The 20,941-nt window shown below is 41.1% G+C and overlaps 1 protein-coding gene across 3 annotated transcripts; it reads right to left on the minus strand.

The window, feature by feature from the left end:
- Window positions 1-3,181: 3,181 nt before the first annotated feature.
- LOC133238856 (patched domain-containing protein 3-like) lies at window positions 3,182-19,175 on the minus strand. Of its 3 annotated transcripts, XM_061402452.1 has the most exons (5): window positions 17,662-19,175; window positions 16,459-16,580; window positions 9,695-9,840; window positions 6,431-6,602; window positions 3,182-3,717 (listed from the first exon to the last, which is right to left on the minus strand). In XM_061402452.1, exons 1-5 carry the CDS (start codon window positions 18,688-18,690, stop codon window positions 3,525-3,527), a joined length of 1,662 nt encoding a protein of 553 aa, XP_061258436.1. In that variant the 5' UTR covers window positions 18,691-19,175; the 3' UTR covers window positions 3,182-3,524. The 3 variants fall into 3 exon arrangements, with proteins under 3 accessions (XP_061258436.1, XP_061258437.1, XP_061258435.1); XM_061402453.1 differs by lacking the exon at window positions 6,431-6,602 and having other exon boundaries at window positions 3,506-3,717; window positions 17,662-19,174; XM_061402451.1 differs by lacking the exon at window positions 3,182-3,717 and having other exon boundaries at window positions 3,730-6,602; window positions 17,662-19,174.
- Window positions 19,176-20,941: the final 1,766 nt, after the last annotated feature.

The raw sequence follows: 20,941 nt of genomic DNA on the forward strand, positions 1-20,941 counted from the left end.
ATCTTTTTTCTGAGATTATAATTATCTACATTTTTACACTTAAATATTGATCCATCTGGAAACTTATTTTAAAGTAATGTAAAGAGGTTAAGAATCAATGATATTGAATGCTTGCTTCAAATAAAAATTGTGCCCCCTTTCCATAATATGGAATTTAATTGAAACACGGCTGCCCAATCAAGGACTGCATCTTCTAACTCCTTTGACTTACTGTGGCCGTGTGACCAGTACTCACTACAAAATGTGCGAGGGGTGGTGTGTGTCACCAGTAGGCCAAGACCTTAAGAAGTTCTCTGTCCCATCTGCCATCTGGACACAGGCAACAGAAGGGGCCATTTGGATTGTGGCACCAGAAGTTGGCAGGAACCTGGGTCCCTGATTTACAGGGGTCAAGACAGCCACTCACTGACCAGGCACACCAGCGGTGACTGTTACACGAGTGAGAATCAGACTCGCACTGTGGTGAGCCACTACACGGTTGGGGTTTATTTATTGAAGTGGCCAGTACGGCTTCAGCAATACAGGATCCAGAGAGGAGCTAACGTTCCCTGAGCACCCGTGTCTGAGCACACTTCATTGTATTCAGTGAGCGCTCTGCCCACTGTCAATGAACAGGAGATGTTGGTTACATACTGTTCGTAAAGGATGGGGAAGGGGGTGGTGTGTCAGTGGGCGACTTTCACAATTAACGACACGTTAAAGTGAAAATTCTATTCAGTGCACATGTGTCATCTACATCACTAGACTGGACCATGGAAAAATCTGAACATAAAAAGCGAGGTATATCAAACCAGTCCAGGCTTATTTTAATTCATCTCTTAATAATAAGACTTCATTTAAAACAAGGCATCCAGTACAAACTTAAAATAGGTGGTATACCAGGATGACAGCAGGAACCAATTTTGGCTGCTGGAGACAGAATTCACAATTCTGTAGGAAATTTATCAATGACCTGTATTAAGCAAAATAGGCTTCATCTGTAAATGTGAATGGATAACCCAAGATTGCATCTGGAGGACTACATGGAGGAGGAGGAGATGAGCTAATAAAACACCTAAAGTGACTGAACAACAAATATTTGGCAATTAAGTTGAGATTGAATTAAAAACATTCAGGCATGATAGTACACAGCTGTTTCTCTTAGCTGCCCAGTATCAGAGTTTGCAAATGCTTGATTCTTTGTGGAACTGCTTTGAAAATCAAGCTGTTGCCCTGCAAAGCTATTGAACTAGTTTGTAAAACTGTGACTAGTTTCTGAATAGAGTCCTCTTTTTTGTTGCAACTGGTTCAGAATCAGTGTGAAGAATCAAAATGTTCAGTGAAGGGAACAGCATAGAAATGTAAAGTTTGGAAGACTTTAGCGGAGTGGGATTCCTGAAAACGCGGAACATAAACAGGAAGCGACTCAGACTTTAGCGGAGTGGGATTCCTGAAAACGCGGAACATAAACAGGAGGGAATTGAGACTTTAGCAGAGTGGAATTCCTGAAAACGCGGAACATAAACAGGAGGGAATTGAGACTTTAGCGGAGTGGGATTCCTGAAAACGCGCAATATAAACAGGAGGGAATTGAAGTTGTCACTGCGAAGTGAGCAGCAAAATGACCAAGTCAAGTAAGAGGAGCGCAGTGTACTTGACTGAGCCTTCACAGCTGTGGTTTGTGATTTCATAACTCGTGAGAACAAGTTTTGAATGAGCTTCCATTTGGGGGTAAATTTACATTCTGTAATGAATAGAATGCAATTGAAAAGCCCTATTGTTTTGTGACATCTCTGTTTTGTTTGGCAAAGTATTCAAGATAATTAGAAATGGAGAAATACTGTTGAGGGGTTTTGTGTTATAAAATATTTGTCTAAGAATGAGTCTTAATGAAATAAAAATGATATGATGAAAATATTCGGACTAAAATATTTAAACATTTCCATACATAAAAGCATAATTATGTACCTTCACTGAGAATTTTCCTGAGCTTACCAGGAATCTCAACATACGTAGAAAGAGTTAATTTTTTCAACAAAATATGGGCTACAGAGAAGAGTTTTTTTGAAAGTGTCAATAAATTTCAATTTATTAATGATAAAACACAATCTTGGGGACTATTACCTTTTTATGACAACTGAAAATAATGAGAACATATTTATAATTAAAGTCACTGAAGGAAAGGGGAGAGACAATGTGGCAGAAAAACATTTGAACAAATAAAGGCTAAAATATTTCCAAATATGATGGAAAATATCAAGCCACAGGTCCTAAGTGCTTAAAGATATCTAAGAAGATTGAATAGAAAAAAAACACATATAATCTCATCATAGTCAAATTGCTGAAAACCAGTAATAAAAAAATATTAAATGAATATAGAGGGAAAAAAGGCATATTCCATAGAGAAGATCAATGCGAAAGTGAAGACAATTCAACAGCACTGCACCCAGAAGACAATGCAATGACATTTTTAAGGTGTTGAAAGAAAAAAAGTCTTCTCAACTTAGAAATCTATATCTGTTTAAACTATTCTTCAAAAATGAAGAGAAAATACAGGTATTGTTTAATTCATGGTCAAAGAAGAAATCACAAGGGAAATAAGGGCTTATTTTGGACTGAATGATAATGAACATCTCATAAAAAAATTTTTTTTTGTGGATACAGTTAAAATAGTAGCTAGAAGGAAATTTATAGCCAATTGGAAAAATGGCAAATTCCATACAAAACAAACATACCAAAATTGACCCAGGAAGAAAAAGAACATTTTAATGGCCTTATGTTTGTTGAAGAAAGTGAACCTGAAATAAAAGCCATTCTCAGAAAAACTCCACACCCAAAGACTTCACTAGTGAATTCTATCAAACATTTGATAAGAAATGAAAAAATGATGTCAACCATATATCATATTGGAGAAGGCGATGGCACCCCACTCCAGGACTCTTTCCTGGAAAATCCCATGGACGGAGGAGCCTGGTAGGTTGCAGTCCATTGGGTCGCACAGAGTCGGACACGACTGAGCGACTTCACTTTCACTTTTCACTTTCATGCATTGGAGAAGGAAATGGCAACCCACTCCAGTGTTCTTGCCTGGAGAATCCCAGGGACGGGGAAGCCTGGTGGGCTGCCGTCTATGGGGTCGCACAGAGTCGGACACGACTGAAGTGACTTAGCAGCAGCAGCAGCATACATCATATATTTCAGAAAACAGAAGAGGAAGAATATTTATTGGCTTGTTTCCTGAGGGCAGTATAACCCTGATACCACAACCTGAGAAAGGCATCACAAAAAAAGGAATTGTAGACCAATATGCCTCGTGAACACAGGGACAAATATCACTGACAAAATATTAACAAAAACGGCAATATATGAAGATAATGACATGCCATGACCAAATGTAAATTATTCTAGGAATGCAAGGTTAGCATAAAATGATTCCATATAAGTTGATTTAAAAAAATCATTCGGTGTAAGCTGTCACATTGCACAGACTACAATAGAAAAACAGACGTGACGATCTCAGATGACAGACAGGAATCTGACAAAATTTAATACCCATTCAGGTTAAAACACGCCAGAAAACTAGAAGTAGAAGGGGCTTCCACAGTCTCACAGAAGGTGGCGATGAAAGCTTCCAGGCCATCATCATATTTGATGAAACACTGATTCCATTCCGTACGAGGCTGACAGCCGGCAATGAGGCCAGTATGCTGCCCTATATTTTCCTGGTCTGTTTTAAGCCTGTGCAGTAAGGTAAGTAAGAGAAAAAGTTTATGTAGGGAGAAATAAAATGGTCTTTATGTGATCTTGACATAATTGCATAGATTAAAAACTACTAAAAAAAGTACAAAAGTCTACACGAATAAGTGAACCTAAAAAGGTTACACATAGTAGGGCAGGTACACCGAAACCAATTGCGTTCTCATGTACTAGGGAAAAAAATGAAAAAGGGGTTCAAAGTATTTACAGTGCTAAGAAATGATGATGTTTAGAAAGTAAATCCATGTATAAGACACTTCTGAAAAACACGAAATAAGTTAATAGGTAAGAGACAAACCATGTTCACAGATTGGAGGATTTCATGTTGCTAATATATCTGTTTTCCCCAAACTGATCTGTAGACAACATGACCCAATTACGATCCCAGAAAACTTTATTTTTTTGATATAAGGACAAGTGAGTCTAAAATTAGTATCTAAATGCAAATAATCTATAAGAGCTAAAATAATTTGGAAAAGAGGGAAAATGCTGGATAACTTACCTAACTTAACTTCCATAATTAACATAAAGCTTCAGTAATCAATACAGTGTGGTATCCACTTTATTACAGAAAAACAGATAATAGAGCCACACATAAATTGTCACTTGGGTCTCTGAAAGAGGTGCCAAGTTAGTCGCTCTGGTGAGAGGACAGTCTTTTCACTGAAGACGCTGGGACGACTGGATAGCTATAATGGGAAGAAAGCAAGCCTCTACCCAACTCCCCACAAACATGGGTTTGTGATTCATCTGTAATATGATATAAAATGCAAATATAAAACTATTAGCTTTGAGAAGAAAATACAGATGCTTTTTTGTAATCCTGGATTAGGCAAAGATCTCTCCGAAAACACTAACCATAAAAAATAAAGATACATTTGATTCCAAAACTTTAAAAACTTCTGCTCATCAAAATACACCATTAAGAAAATGCACAGAAAAACCCCGGACTAGGAGAATAAATAATAGTCAGTTACACTTTTACACAATAATATATATGAGAAGTACAATGAAAATAATATTCCATTTTAGAGTATAATACATAAAATATTTGAATTCCAGGCATAAAATACTAATGATGAAATAAAAGGACAAATAATTGGAAAGTTATGCTTGATTGTATAGACCATAATAAAGATGAAAACACTTCTTAATTTAGTAAAAATATTTTAATGTGAGACATTAATTTTTCTCAGGATATTTTAAATAACATTTTTAAACGGTATTTACAAGCCAAGGAAACATGCCTTTGTTTTTAGTTTATTGACTATTCTTAACAGTGCATTTTCATCAGATTGGATTGGGCCAATCAGGAATTCTATAGTTGGTCTTTGATTTGTTAGTGGCTATTCAAAGCAACTTTCAAAAAAAGGTTAAGAATACTGGGATAAAAATTAGACCATGAGCAGCTCCAAATACCATCACAAGAAACATAATCTTGAAAAATGTCCTGAAGATGTATGCTTTAGCTGCGGACAGGACACACACCCCTATTATTGTTGAAACTGCACTCTGTAGCACGGGGTAGCCCAGCAGGTACAGGGCCTCGATGGCTTTTCGGTTTCCTGAGGGCTCTGAGCTGGACACAAAGGCATAGGAAATGTGAGCAGAAAAGTCAAAAGAAAACCCTATGCAAATGACAAGATTAATCATGGATATGGAGTCAAGGTTGACGTTCCAGAAGGCCATAAAACCCGTGACGCCCACAATCACAGAAGCAATAGCAAAAGTTACCCACAGAGAACACAGGGGATGAGGAATTAATAATAAGGAAACAATGAACATAGCTGCGGAGGCAACAATCACATTTCGCACAGTGTTCTCTACTATTGCAGAAAACTGATCAAAATATATGAAAGCCGAGTTGTACACCATCAGGGGAACCTTGCACTTCTCAGCCATGTCTCGGAACTGGAGCAACATCAGCTTCCTACTGGTTGAAGAAGAAATACCCATGGTTTGAACGAAGGCCCGGGAACAAATGATTTCTTGTGATGATGTTATATTAATATCATATGCAAAAAGTGGAAAATCCATTAAAAAAGTGGGAATATTGCTTAGAAACGCTGTCTTATCATTTATATCTTGACGGAGGTTTTCCATATATTTTACATATTCTCGTAACCAAAACTCTGTAAGGTTTTCATCTACATACTCACTGTTTTCAAAATCTGCCAGACATTTTTCCAGTTTTTGCCTAGCATCTTTATCCCAGTAGTCAAGAGCCTCAGTAATGATTACCATAACCCTGGGACCATAAGTAGAAAAATGTTCTTCTTCTACATTAAAATACGGTGTGATGTAGGAGTCGTCACTTGCCAAATTTCGGAGGTCTAAGCCTTCCTCCACTCGGAAACACCCGTATAAACTAGTTATGATGTACGACGCATACAGGAGCACTACACAAATCTTGGCCTTGGTGCTCGTGAGAAAAGGACCAAAAGAGTCTCTAAAGAACAGATTCATTGGGTGGATGTCGGCTTCACACTCGTCTTGGAGAGAGCTCCCTGGGAGGCAGCAGGACTTTTTCAATGAAGAACATTCTTGGTTGGGCGTTTCTGGCTTCTTCAGCCAGCGCAGACAGACTCCTTCTCTTTTCCCATCCAGGGCCATACATGCTCCGAAACAGGTGATGCTGTAAAAATAACAGAAGAGCAGGGTTGTTCCTGTGTAGATGCAGAAGTATTGTACGGACCTGAAAGAGGTCATAATGCCTGTATAGAAGGCCAGGACGTTGGTCACGGTGGTGATCGTAATGGACACTGCCACTTTTGAGTAGACATCAGACATCCGCTCGCTTATGGTATCTGTGAGGCTGGTCTTCTGCCAGGCAGAAATCATGATAAACATGTCATCGACCCCAACACCTGTTAGAGAAAGAAACAGAGTCTTCGTACTTTTTAACATCCATTAAAAATTAACCAGATCAACTCAAACCGTTTTCTTTGCCCGTCTCTCAAGGGCTCACTGATCTTGCAGAGTCTGTGTTTGGATACGGCTTTCTCTGATGCCTTCTCTGGTTGCCTCTGAATCCACAACTCTTCACTCCTTGCTCTGTAATAACTCTGCGCTTTGTACACAGCACACTACACTCTACTACTAGTCCTCATTCAGGGTGTTTCAGTGAAGAGTCAGGAAACCTGGCTGACTGGGTATTATTAGCCATGCATCTCGGATTCCACCAGAACATTTGAGAGACCATTTTCTCTTATAAACCATTTTACTCTAAGGCACTAATACTGAGTTAGCACTCTGTTGTTTAAAATATGAGCTGGATTTGTCTGTTCTCCAGTTAGCACCTAGCTATCAATGTGGTATGTACATGCACACACACACAGATACACACACACACACACACAGATGTACACACACATGTAGTTTTCAGTTGGTCTGGTTCTGACACCCAGACGCTGTCATTCAAGCTTCACTTGCCCGGGTTAAGGCATTATGTCAGTAAAATGCGGGTACTCTTGACATCAGAAACATGTACCAAAGTGAACCTTAAGAATCCTCTACATAATAAGTGAATACTAAAGTAACCAGTCTCTTCCACAGTGACGCTTCCTGACTGATTTGGAATAAAGAGGCCAGGAGGACATTTGAGGACTCTGAAGTGGTCACTGAAGGTTAGGAGAGGAGGACTACAGAGAAGAAAGGGGATGACCAAGGACAGCCTGAGCACGGTGCAGATAGACTTCACTTCCCTCAAGCTTCCTGTGCTTTCACTCCTATACACCTGTTTCTGTGTGTCAACACTTGGAACTGAATGCTGATTGATTTTAATATCAACTTTGGAAGATCCTCTCCATGGATGACACGGGAAGGTACTGGGCACTGCACTTGGCCTCTAATTGGGCTGCTCGGTGCGTGTGGTCTGGCAGAAGGCCTGCGGTGGCACAGGCTTGTGTGGTCTGGCACATCTGCATCCTGACATGCCCCCCGCAGCCAGCTGTCTGGATTTCGCTCGCATTCAGCTGGACGAAGGGCAAGAATCTGAAGTACTAAGGACCACAAATAAGCTCATTGATACGGAACAGGTATTTAAAACCGGTTTTATTATTTATGGGACTTGGTTCAGAAACTGTCCTCACACATTTCTTGAGCTACTGAAATCACAGCCCCGCCACACACATGCAGCCCTACACTCACATATCTATGTGTATACAGACAATACGAAGATGAAGTTGTCTACACGTCAGTTGTTTATGGCTGTGGGAACACTGAATGTGTAAGCTTGAGTGTGCTAGGAAGGCACACATCCAGTGCACAGGTCTTCTCCTATTTCCCCTGGGAAACTAATTATTAATTCTTCCAAGTTGCTTACCATCCAGAACAGAAACATTTTTGCCTTCTTATGCTTATTGTAAAATAAATCCTGAAAGTACAGGCAAATACAAAGAAAACCTTTAAACAACTGTAATTCTACCTGTCAAGGATAATCCTTGCTAATCTTTTAAGTATTATCTATCCAGAATTTGCTCTATACAAATATATATGCATATTTGTATATATATACATACATATATATCGGAGAAGGCAATGGCACCCCACTCCAGTACTCTTGCCTGGAAAATCCCATGGATGGAGGGGCCTGGTGGACTGCAGTCCATGGAGTCACCAAGAGTCAGACACGACTGAGCGACTTCACTTTCACTTTTCACTTTCATGCATTGGAGAAGGAAATGGCAACCCACTCCAGTGTTCTTGCCTGGAGAATCCCAGGGACGGGGGAGCCTGGTGGGCTGCCGTCTCTGGGGTCACACAGAGTTGAATACGACTGAAGTGATTTTGCAAAAAAAACATATATATATGTATATATGTGTATATATATGTATATATGTACAAATATATGTGTGTGTATATATACAAATATATATGAAGGCAATGCACCCCACTCCAGAACTCTTGCCTGGAAAATCCCATGGACGGAGGAGCCTGGTAGGCTGCAGTCCATGGGGTCGCTAGGAGTCGGACACGACTGAGCAATTTCACTTTCACTTTTCACTTTCATGCATTGGAGAAGGAAATGGCAACCCACTCCAGTGTTCTTGCCTGGAGTATCCCAGGGACGGGGAGCCTGGTGGGCTGCTGTCTATGGGGTCGCACAGAGTTCGACACGACTGAAGCGACTTAGCAGCAGCAGCATATGCATATTTATATATCTCTCTGTTTTAAACATCTCTCTGTATATCTCTCTGTTTTAAACATTTTGTTTCATAACCAGCATTTTTCATTTAACACTTTATATCTACCTCTTTTGAAAGACTGAATAGGATTCCAAAACTTTAATGTGATCTGAGCAGACCAATCCCATGTTGATATAGGATTAGCTTGTTTTTGTTTTTTCCTATTCTAAATCACACTATAATGAACATGCTTATTTTATTTTGTGAAAACCTGTCCAATAACTAGGACAAATTCCCAGAAGTGGAGTTGGCAGGTCAAAGGTAATCCATTTAAAATTTTTAAGTCTTTTGATTCGTTGCAAAGTTATATCTTAGAAGTGCACCAATTTACAAATCTCCCTCAGCAGAATATAAGAGTGTTCACTTGCATACAATCTTCCCCAAACCTTCTATCTTCTATAATATTCATTAATCTCATAAGAAGACAAAGGATCTCAGTTTTGGTTTAACTTGCATCTCTTGATTAATCAAAAGGTCAAATATTTCTTTCTTACATTTTCAAGGATTAGTATTTTGGATTCTGTGTGTGTGTGTGTGTGTGTGTGTGAAATACCTGTTCATGTCCCTGGTCTGTGTTTTTCCATTTGGGGTACCAGATTTTTCCAACTCTAAAGGCATATGATTCCATTTGATTTCCTTTTTCTCCTGATCCCTCATTTTGGGTCTGTAGCCACCTCCATATAACTGTTCTGCCTGATCTAACGCAGTGCCCGTCCTCTGCTCACCCCACACCCCCATGCACAGCATGCAGCCTTGTGCTTCGTTTTACTCACCGAGGATAAGAAACGGTGAATTCGCGACTATGAGCACAAAGGGCACCCCGACATACAGCATCAGGCCGAAGCCACTCACCACGGCCAGGGCGGTGGAGATGACTCCGAAGACCGCGACCCACATTTTGTTCCGCACACAGTCACACCTGTAAATTTGGAGGGAAAAGTCATGGAACTTGTGGTGGTAGCTTCCATACTGAAATTCCAGCCATTCCTAACATTCTTGACTCGGACACCTCTTCAGAGCCTCTTGGGCAATAATCCCCATATCTGTCTGCCAGAAAACTTTAATTTCCAGGCACTAGCCCAGACCAACTGAACAAAAAAAACGGCGGTGCGGGGCGGGGGATGGGGTGGGGACAGAAAATTGGGAATCTGTCCTTTTACCAAACTATACTCGTTGATTCTTATGCAGTGAGCCAAGCATGAATCCACCGACTGGCCTTTCAGAACCACAAAAAGATACTAAAACATTGCAAAAAGCTAATTCCACTCTGATCTCCAAAGGAGTGTGAATAGAAGCAAGCAGTATGAAAGTGCCCACGTCGAGGTAACTTCTCACCCACTTATGACTCCCATCAGCCATAAACACAATCCCAAATACCTCCTGTATGTCAAAGCTGGTTTAATATATATTGTGGTTAACAAAAAGAATGAAAGCCTCCTCCTAAAAGTTTTTCATGGTTCTCCTCTGCTAAAGAAGTATGTTTCTAGAAAAGAGGCTCTGTGTGCGTGTATGTGTGCGCTCAGTCAATTCAGTTGTGTCTGACTGCTTGTGACCCTATGTACTGTAGCCCACTAGGCTCCTCTGTCCACGGGAGTCTCCAGGCAGGAATAGTGGAGTAGGTTGCCATGCCTTCCCTCTAGGGGATCTTCCCCGCCCAGGGGTCAAACCCGCATCTCCTGTGTCTCCTGCACTGCAGGCAGATTCTTTACTACTGAGCCACCAGAGAAGCCCAAGAAAAGTGGCTGCTGCTGCTGCTGAGTCGCGTCAGTCGTGTCCGACTCTGTGCGACCCCATAGACGGCAGCCCACGAGGCTCCTCCATCCATGGGATTCTCCAGGTTAGAGTACTGGAGTGGGTTGCCATTGTCTTCTTCAAGAAAAGTGGCTACTAATTGCAAAAAAAAAAAAGTAATATATACTCCATTTTGAATAACAGAAGTTATGTCTATTTCTTGGTTGAACCAACAAAAATGGGAATATATATACAGCATTTTAAAAAGATTGGATTTAATACTTTAACTCCCCAACAACCACAACTTTACATTTTAAAGTATTGATGACAATCTCTAGGTTTCTGTTTTACTTCATTGCCAACTGCGTCAAAACAAATGACTGACGGCTGCCTCTTGAAACTTCAGGAGGAGAGAGAAACAGTCTGGTTTGAAGACTAGGAAAGTCAGCTATGGAAATGGAGCTGATTCCCAAAAGCAAGACTATAACTAAAGACCTTATTGATGCAAGGCCACATTAAAATAACCAAACTTTCTTATTAAAACAACTCTATGTGCCTGTATTTCACTTTTTCTCAAACTGCTGGTGCTATCTGTTAAACTCAGGGCCCCAAATCAACACACATACACACACCAAAACAAAAGGGTTTTGCTTGATTCCAAAACAAAATTTGATCACAACCAATACTTTCTTGTGGGCTTCCCTAGAGCTCAGATGGTAAAGAATCTGCCTGCAATGCAATCCCTGGGTCAGGAAGATCTCCTGGAGAAGGAAATGGCAATCCACTCCAGTATTCTTGCCTGGAGAATCCCAGGAACAGAGAGGCCTGGTGGGCACAGACCCTGGGGTCACAAAGAGTTGGACACGATTAAGTGACTAACACGTGCACACAACACTTTCTTAAAGCAACAATACTGGTTTACAAGAGTTTAAGGTGAAAGTAACACAAATGAACCTTGAAACCAGAAAGATGAACAGGATAAAAGCTGCGTAGGACATGCTTAACCCCATTCCCTCTTTCAGGTTTCTGGACTGTTGGTATAAATTTTTCAGAGGATGGAGGGAGTGAAGTATAGTATTGGCTAGAATCCTTTGACTTCGACTAGTCGCTGTGCTGGCTCTCTAAGTGATCCTTATTTTAGTGTTCGATAGGCAATAGAAGGAATGATGTGAATGCAGAACACCGGTGAACACACTCGCAGCTTTTCTAGTCCCCAAGAAGGACTCCGGTTAAGCAGTTTATCAGGATGACTTAGGAGAGTCTCAGAACTTTAGATTCCTGCAGTCCTGGAACACAGCTCTGCAGACTCTCATCTACAGTTTGTAGGGAAGTTGCAGAATCCGTGTGTCTAAAAATTTCATGTGATTCCAGTGCTCAGGCTGACTTGGGAATCACTGGCAGCAAAATGACCAATCAAAACAGCTCACTAACTACACATTAAAGAAGGCCCTAACCCTAAAGAAGGCATGGAGCAGGAGTTCCCTGGTGGTCCAATGGTTAGGACTCCTCAGCACTTTCATTGCTAGGGCCTGGGTTTGGCCAAAAAAAAAAAAAAAGGTATAAATGGATGAAATGAAGGATAATAGCTCTAATATTGGAGAAGGCAATGACACTCCACTCCAATACTCTTGCCTGGAAAATCCCATGGACGGAGGAGCCTGGTGGGCTGCAGTCCATGGCGTTGCTAAGAGTCAGGCACGACTGAGCAACTTCACTTTCACTTTTCACTTTCATGCATTGGAGAAGGAAATGGCAACCCACTCCAGTGTTCTTGCCTGGAGAATCCTGGGGACGGCGGAGCCTGGTGGGCTGCCGTCTATGGGGTCACACAGAGTTGGACGAGACTGAAGTGACTTAGCAGCAGCAGTAGCTCTAACATATACAGAATATTAAATACCCAAACAATAGAAGTAAGTCCTTCCTTGTCAGCAATTATTTTAAATCTAAACAGATTAAACTTTCCAATCAAAAAGCAGATATTGTCAGAATGTATAAAACAGCATGATTCAACTATATGTTATTTATAAGAACTCACTTTAGATCCAAAGACATAAACAGATTGATAAGATACTGAAATAGATTCTCCAATGAATAGGAACCAAGAGACTAGGAGTGCCTATACTGATAACAGACGAAATAGACTGTTTCAAAACCGTTATATATTTATAAAAGGGACAAGTAATCAAGAAGATGTAACAACTATAAACATAAATGGACCTCATAACAGGGACCCAATATATATGAAGCAAATATTAACAGTATTATAAATACATAGCTCTACAGTAACAGTTGGAAAGTTCAATGCCTCCCTTTCAATAATGGATAAAACATCTATGCAGATAACCTATAAGGAAAATGAGAACATACAAAATACCATAAAACTCATGAGATGTAGTGACACCAGTGCCCAGAGGCAAATTTATACTGCATTAAAAAAAGAGCAAAGATCTCGAACCACTTTGTGGATTTAGACACCTTGTGGAACCAGAAAAAGAAGAGAAGACCTAACACAAAGCTAACAGAAGGAATAAAATAAGAATGGTGATAAATATAATTGAGAATAGAAAAACAATAGAGAAAACCAACAAAGCCAGAAGTTGGTTATCAAAAAAAAAAAAAAAAACCAACACAAAAACCCAACAAAATTGAAAGATATTTATTTAGAGTGATAAAGGGGAAAAATACAAATAACTAAATGAGACATAAAAATGGGAACATCACTACTGAATTTACAGAAATAGAAAGGATTTAAGACATTACTATAAGCAACCTATGCCAAAAAACTGGATAACCTAGATAAAATACACAAATTCCTAGAAATACACAAAGACCTAAATTGACTCACGATGAAACTCTCAACAGAACATGTAAAAGGACTGATCCATAGTCAAAAACCTCCCCTCACCTCCAAAATAAAGTCCAGGCTTGATGGCTTCAACAGTGAATTTTATCAAATATGTAAAGAAGAATCAACACCAATCCTTTTCAAACCCTTCCAAAAAAAACTGAAAGGAAAGGAACACTTCCTAACTCTTTTGATGAGGCCATTATTACACTGACATCAATGTCAGACTAAGATACCACAAGGAAGCTACAAATAATACCTCTTATTAATATAGATACAAAAATCTTCAATAAAATTCTAGCAAACACAATTCAGTAAGCATATTAAAAGAAGTATACATCATGACCACATGGGATTTACCCCAGGAATGGAAGAGCGGTTCAACACGAGAGCATCAATGTAACACAGCACACTAACAGAACAGAGGATAAAAAACCACACGAATCTCTCAAAAGGCACAGAAAAGGCCCTTGACAAAACCCAGTGTCTTTTCAGGATAAAAACTCTCAAAAACAAGGAACGGAAGGAAAGTTCCTCAAAATTATGAAGGCAGTTATGAAAACTGCACAGCTAACATTATACTCAACTGTGAAAAAAAGAAAGCTTTCCCTCTAAGATCAGGAACAAGATAAGGATGCCCACTTCCATCAGTGATATTCAAAGATGTACTAGAAGTGCTGATCAGACCAATTAGACAGGACTTTGAAATTAAAGGAATTCAAACTAGAAAGGAAGAATTGTAACTCTCTTTTCACAGATTATATGATCCTACACATGAAAACTCCAATGAATCCAAAGGAAGCTACTAAAGTTAGGAAACAAATCCAGTAAAGCTGCAAGATACAAGATCAACACGCAGGATTAGTTGTTTCTGTCCATGTGCAATGGACAATCCCAAAGAGAAACAAAGAAAGTGATTCCATTTAGCGTTTAAAATAATGAAATACTTAGGAATACATTTAACCAAAGAAGTGAAAGACTGGTAAAAGAAACTAAAAAAGACCTAAATTAATGGAAAGACTTTCACAGTCCATGATGGGGGAAGACTTAATATTGTCAAAACGACAATCTCGCCTAAGGCGATCTACACATTAAACACAATCTCCAACAAAATTCAAACAGCTTTTATTCAGAAATGTATAGGTCAGTACTCAAATTCATATGGAATTACAAGGAGCCCTGGATATTCCAGAATAACCTTAAAAAGAGAAAATAAATGGACAACTGAGATTTCCAGATTTTAAAACTTATAGCTACAGTATTTAAATCAAATTGGTACCAGTACATGGACAGACATATAGACCAATGGAGTAGAACTGAGCACCTAGAAATAAATCCATGTATCTACAGCCCATTGATTTATGACAAGGATGCCAAATCCAATCAACTGGGAGAGAGCGGTCTTTTCAACAAATGGCACTTGGATGACTGCATTTCCACGGGAACAAGAATGAAGTTGGGCCCCTACTTCACATCATGTACAACTATGATTACAGATTGTAACCACCTGAATATCGCAGCTAAAACCATAAGACTCTTGAAGGAAACATAGAGCAATTGCAGCCGACCTTGCTTGTCACTGGAAGCGTAGAGGCAACACCAAAAGCAGAAGCAGAGACAACGGAAAGAACAAGCTGAGTTTCATCTGCATTAAAGCCTGTGCACATAAAGGGCATCATCAGCGAGTGAGGAGAGAGTCTACAGAGCGAGAGAAAACGTGTGCAAATTATATACCTTGATAAGGAGTTAATAGCCAAAACATATTCTCAACAACAACAGAATTCAACAACAAAAGGACAAACAGTTTCACTAAAAATGAACAAAGGTGGGAAGTCCCTGGCAGTCCCGTGGTCAGAACTCCAAACTTTCGCTGCCAAGGGCCTCGGCCCAAGTTCAACCTCCAGTCAGGGAAAGAAGATTCTTCAAGCCTTGGGGCGCAGCCAAAAAAAGGGCAAAGGACTTGAATAGACATTTCTCCGTAGAGGATATGCGTGTGTGTGCAGTAGCTCAGTTGTCTGACTCCTTGTGACCCCTAGCCACCAAGCTCTTCTGTTCATGAAATTGTCCAGGCAAGAATACCAGAGTGGGTTACCGTTTCCTTCTCCAGGGCATCTCCCAACACAGGGATCCAAACCAAGTGTCTTGCATTTCCTGCACTGGCAGGCAGGTGCTTTACCACCGCGCCACCTGGGGAGCTCCAAAGAAGATACACAGATAACTGACAACCACATTAAAAAGATAGTCATGCTTAGAAGGTAGAGAAATTGGAAAACTTATGCATTGCTGGTGGGATATAAAGCGGTGTAGCCTCTGTGAAAAATGGTGTGGTGGCTCTTCAAAAAGCTAACCAGGGAATTATCACACAACCCACTGATTCCACTCCTAGGTATATACTGAAAAGAACTGAAAACAGGAGCTTAAACAGAGATCTGGACACCATGGTTCACTGCACCATTATTCACTATAGTCCAAAGGTAAAACTATTTCAAGTACCCATCAACAGATAGGTAGCTAAATGAATGTGGTATATACATAAAATGGAATATTATTCAGCCATGTAAAGGAACTTATGCTACAACATGGATAAATGTGGAAAACATGGTAAGTGAAATAAGTCAGTCACAAAAGGACAAATACTGTATGATTCCAGTTATATGAAGTCTCTAGAATAGGCAAATGCATGGAAACAGAAACTAGATTAAAAATTAGCCAAGACTTGGGGGAGACAGTGGGGAGTTATTACTTAATGGTTACGGTGTTTGTTTGGGGTGATGGAAAATATTCATAAAGGGATAGTTGTGATGGTTGCACAACACTGATAATATAATTAATGCCACTGATCTGTACACTTAAAAATGGCTTTTGAAGTGACACATTTTATGTTATAAATGTTACATACACATTATATACATTATTACAATAAAATTTTTAGAGTTTAAAAAACTAATACAATAGCTTTACCTGTAGCATGATACAATTGCAAATAATATGATTAGAAGGTAGGCCAAGTGAAACAAGGGGACCACGGTCATAGAAGTTGCCTCAAATTCCAGTTGTCTAGAAAGTGATGAAAAGTAGACAACCTGCCACAAAAATATATTCAGGTAAATGACTTTCAATTCTGATATTGCATGTGAGTTACCTATGATACTGAAAACTACAGCTTATTAATTTAAACATTAAAATTCAGTGAAAAATCAAAATACATGGATTATGATTTTAAAATAAAGAAGGTAATAAAGATTTGCTTCTTCTCACAAATCTCTGCATGCTTTTCAAAGTTTCTTTAAAAAAATCTAAAGTTTAAAATTCCTGAATACACAAAATCTGAATCTTATATAAAAATGTGAAAGTGTTAAGAACTATAGACATGATAACTTTTTCTAAACTTCTATTCAGTCCTTATCTTTTACTATTTTAATTGTACAAACATCATTTCAGACAGGCTTGGGCATTAAAAGGCTTTTCCCAGAAGATATCTTCTCATTTTCACCAGTTTTATTCAGAGTATTAGGTTTGCCAGCCCCCAAATTACTGAACAGCTAATATGTGCCTGGCACTATGCTATAATTTACTTTTAAAATGCTCATCTTTCTCAAAAACATCATGGAACTTTTGTTTAAAGTTTTGCTTTTTTATTCCAGTGAACTCCAGAGTTTAGGGGGCTCCCAGAAACAGCAAAGGCTTAAACTGAAAGCAAGAATTACAGAGTAATTTGACAAGATAAACCAAACTAAACCTGAAGATCAACGTCTGTACTGAACAGACCTACCCTGAGAATGTACCATTTGTGTTTTTGACCAGAATGTTACCAGGGATTTAAGATTTGTGGCATTCTTCTCCTTTTTTTAAAAGTCCTCTTTTTCCTTTATTGAACAGAATTATTGGAGTATAGTTGAGTTACAGTGTTGTGTTAGTCTCACGTGTACAGCGAAGTGAGCCAGTTATATTCATATCCACTCTTTTTTAGAATCTGTTGTGGCTTTCTTCAGTGTGCTATTTTAAGAAAGTTGGATTATGGATCAAATAAAGCAGAGCACACCTAGCTTCCAGTCAAGGGCTCTATCTGATAATCTGGGAGCGCTGCTGCTCTGGTCCTTGGAACGAGTGCTCTTATCCCTCCCGCCTTCTCCTGGCCTCCCATAAACCCCAGCCACTAGGTACCTGGATCTTCTTCAAGGCCAGACTCTCTTCAAGGCTGCCAACCTTCATCAGGAAATGGATCATCCACGCCTTGCTACGTTCATTTTCCTCTCCTTCACCTGTCTCCAGGTAGTACTGCAGCCGCATGGCTTTGGCCTGGAGGAGTAACTGGCTCGGCCCCATACTCTCGCCCAGGACAGTTCCTCCCAGGATGTTGGCCAGGGAGACGATCTGACCGGCTAGGCTGTAGATGGGGAAGGTGATGGTTCTCAGGTTGAGGCCCTTGTTCCTTTTCCAGGCGAACAAGAGTGGGTTGGGGGGTACACAAGAGCCCTGGTTCTTAGTGCACACCTCGCTGTAGGGGATCTGGGTTCCGTTGTCCTGGGTCACAGTCAGAGCCTGCACCGCGTCGTCCACCTTGCTAATTTCCTCTAGGATGTCTGGCTCCAGCAGGGTCTCGGTGTTGGAGACCACGAGGACGGAGGCATAAGGGACCTCGGTGCTCTTCCTGGAGATGGAGAAGATGAGAGAGTCGTTGGCGGTGAAATGTGTCTGCACGAAGCGCCGCTCGGCCTTGGCAGGGCTCCCGATGGGGGTGTACTGCTCCTCCAGGTCTTCTTCTCCATCCCGGGGCAGGTACATCAGGCCGGTGCCCAGGACGGCCGTTAGCGCCAACGGCAGCAGCAGGAAGATCCAGGGATGAGCGCCCACCTTCCTGCCCAGCCGCCGGAAGGCCCGCGACAGCGGCGCCTCCAGGCAGTTGGTGTGGCAGCGGGGCCGCGGGGCCCGAAGGTTCTCAGACCGCGAGGCCGGCGGGGGCGGCGGAGCCTCCGGCCCCGGAGAGGGCTCTGCGCTCGGCCCCGGCTTCCGGCCGCGCTCGGGCTCCCAGTCCTGACCCGCCGCAGAGGGCGGCTCCGGCTCCGGGCCAGGCCCTGCGGGCGGCCCGCTCTCTGTCTCCGGCCCCGGCCCCTGGGCCTCGGACCCAGGCCCTTGTCCTGCCTCCCGCTCCGGCTCTGGCTCAGGCGCAACCTTCGAGGGATTAAGGCTCATTTCCAGGAAGGAAAGCCCACGTTCTCAGCACGGCAGATCAGAAAGGAGCTGCCGTACGGAGCCCCCTCTCCACCCACCAACGGTTTCCTGAAGTTCCAGGCGCGTCTGTTTGACCCCCGGCTGCTCGCGCCCCCGATGCTGGAGCGTCGTTGGCGGTCACGTGGTTCAGTTGAGGTCAGTCGCGTCCGACTGTGTGCGACCCCATGAACCACAGCACACCAGGCCTCCCTGTCCATCACCAACTCCCGGAGCTTACTCAAACTCATGTCCATTTAATCCGTGATGCCATCCAACCATCTCATCCTCTGTCGTTCCCTTCTCCTGCCCCCAATCCCTCCCAGCATCAGTCTTTTCCAATGAGTCAACTCTTCGCATGAGGTGGCCAATCTGATTACACGTTTACCATTCAATTTATGTTGATTGGTGTCCACTTAATCTACCTTCATTCTTAATATAAGTGGAATACATTTTTTGTCCTTGTTGACTCTTGTTAATAATACCAGCATAAAAGCAAATCAGAAGCAGAAGTAATTTCTCATGAATGAGTTTATTCTTGTTTAAGGGCTAATCCAATTAAAAGGGGTGTACAATTGAACATGTGTAGAAAGACTCTGAGAAGTAACATTTACTTGTGGTAGTATCACTGGAAAGATGGATTCATTTAAGCACACCAAGTATTGTTACTCAGGCTAACGTACTAATTGCCACAAGCCACATTCCCTCAGATTGGTTCAGAGAAAAAGCAGATGGTGGGAGGAGAGTTCTTTTTCAAGGAAGAAAGAGTACCATTTTATTAGTATTGGAAACTACATTAACAAAGTTGTTTTTTTTTTTTTTTTAATGTTTTCAAGTTTTAATGTTTTTTAAAGTTTTCAAGTTTCACCCAAGTTTGCTTCTAACAAGTTGATGTCAAGTATGAAATGATAGGCTGCTCAAGAAACAATTGTACTGACAGAGACCATTATAACTTGACCCTTTAAGATCACATTTTCTGTGATCCTTATGGCAGACATATTCCTCAGTGTCCACTATTTTATGTTTTATTTTATAAGTAAAACATTTGTCATCCAGCTGTTCACCACCGTTTCCATTGCCCCTTGTCAGTGGGATACATAATGTTTCAAGTCTTGGCAATGAGCCATCAGTAGAAAGTGGTGCCTGAAACCTAAAGATCACCTTCTCTATGTTAAAGCCACTAGATACGGACTTTTTTCTCTTCCTTCCCACTTGAAAATGTTGCCAGTGAAATGATCACTTTTTAGACAAAGATGGAAACCACATATTGAGGGTCTAATTGCCTTTCCCAAACCCCTTAACTCATACTGCTGCCTGAGAAAGCAATAATTTATTAAGTCACTGCATCTTGGGAGTTCACTTAGCTATAGTGCTATATTTGCTCTTATAATACTTTCCATAAACATATCTTTGGCAGTTCACCTCTGCATCTTACCACTCACTAGGACAATTTTCACCTGAGAATGATCAAGTCTCTTCAGAAACTATTCTGGTATTGAGAGAAGGGCATCTTGTCTTCTGTTGAGGTCCTTTAATGAACTGGAACTTGGTGGTCCAGAGTCGATGATAAGAAAGTAAAGGAGAGAAAGGGGCTGATATTCCTTGGTTTACACAGAAAGCCAATAAAGCCCCTGCATGGGGCTTGCTCTGTTCACGAAGGCTTCAGGCGCCCTCTCTATGGGGTGAAGGCACAGAGCACCTTCTTGAGAGGGTCTTAGAAGCTCAGGCAGGAACGTGAACTCGGAGAGCCTCTGCGCTCCAGGGTATCAGCCTGAAAGAGAGGTGGGGAGGGTGGAGAGAGAGAGAGAGAGAGAGAAAGGGAGAAAGACACAGGGACCAGAGCTCTGATGGAGCAAAGGTGTTTTAATCAACATGGTGTGGGCATATATACCATCTTACAAAGTAGTTATTCTCAGCAAAGATAAAGATTAAAATTCCTGACTTACAAAACATAGGCAATCCATATTAGAGAGATTTGTAAACAATCACTTTTACCATATGGTTCACAAGAAGGAAGAGGGTACTTATCACCATATAGAAATGCTACTGAAGGAAATGCCTGGATTCCTCAGTCCCGGGAGAGGCTTGCCTCTCCTCTTAATTCCTGAATATTCAGGAATTAATAAGGAGCAGAGAATTCCTGACACATCCAAAACAGCACACAGGAAACCTCCTGTTAAATGCTTCCTGACAGTCTTCTGTCTTAACCAGAAGGAGAAAAACTCAAGCTTCTGAT

This window comes from Bos javanicus, chromosome 25 (assembly GCF_032452875.1).
Source record: "Bos javanicus breed banteng chromosome 25, ARS-OSU_banteng_1.0, whole genome shotgun sequence".
Lineage (NCBI taxonomy): Eukaryota > Metazoa > Chordata > Mammalia > Artiodactyla > Bovidae > Bos > Bos javanicus.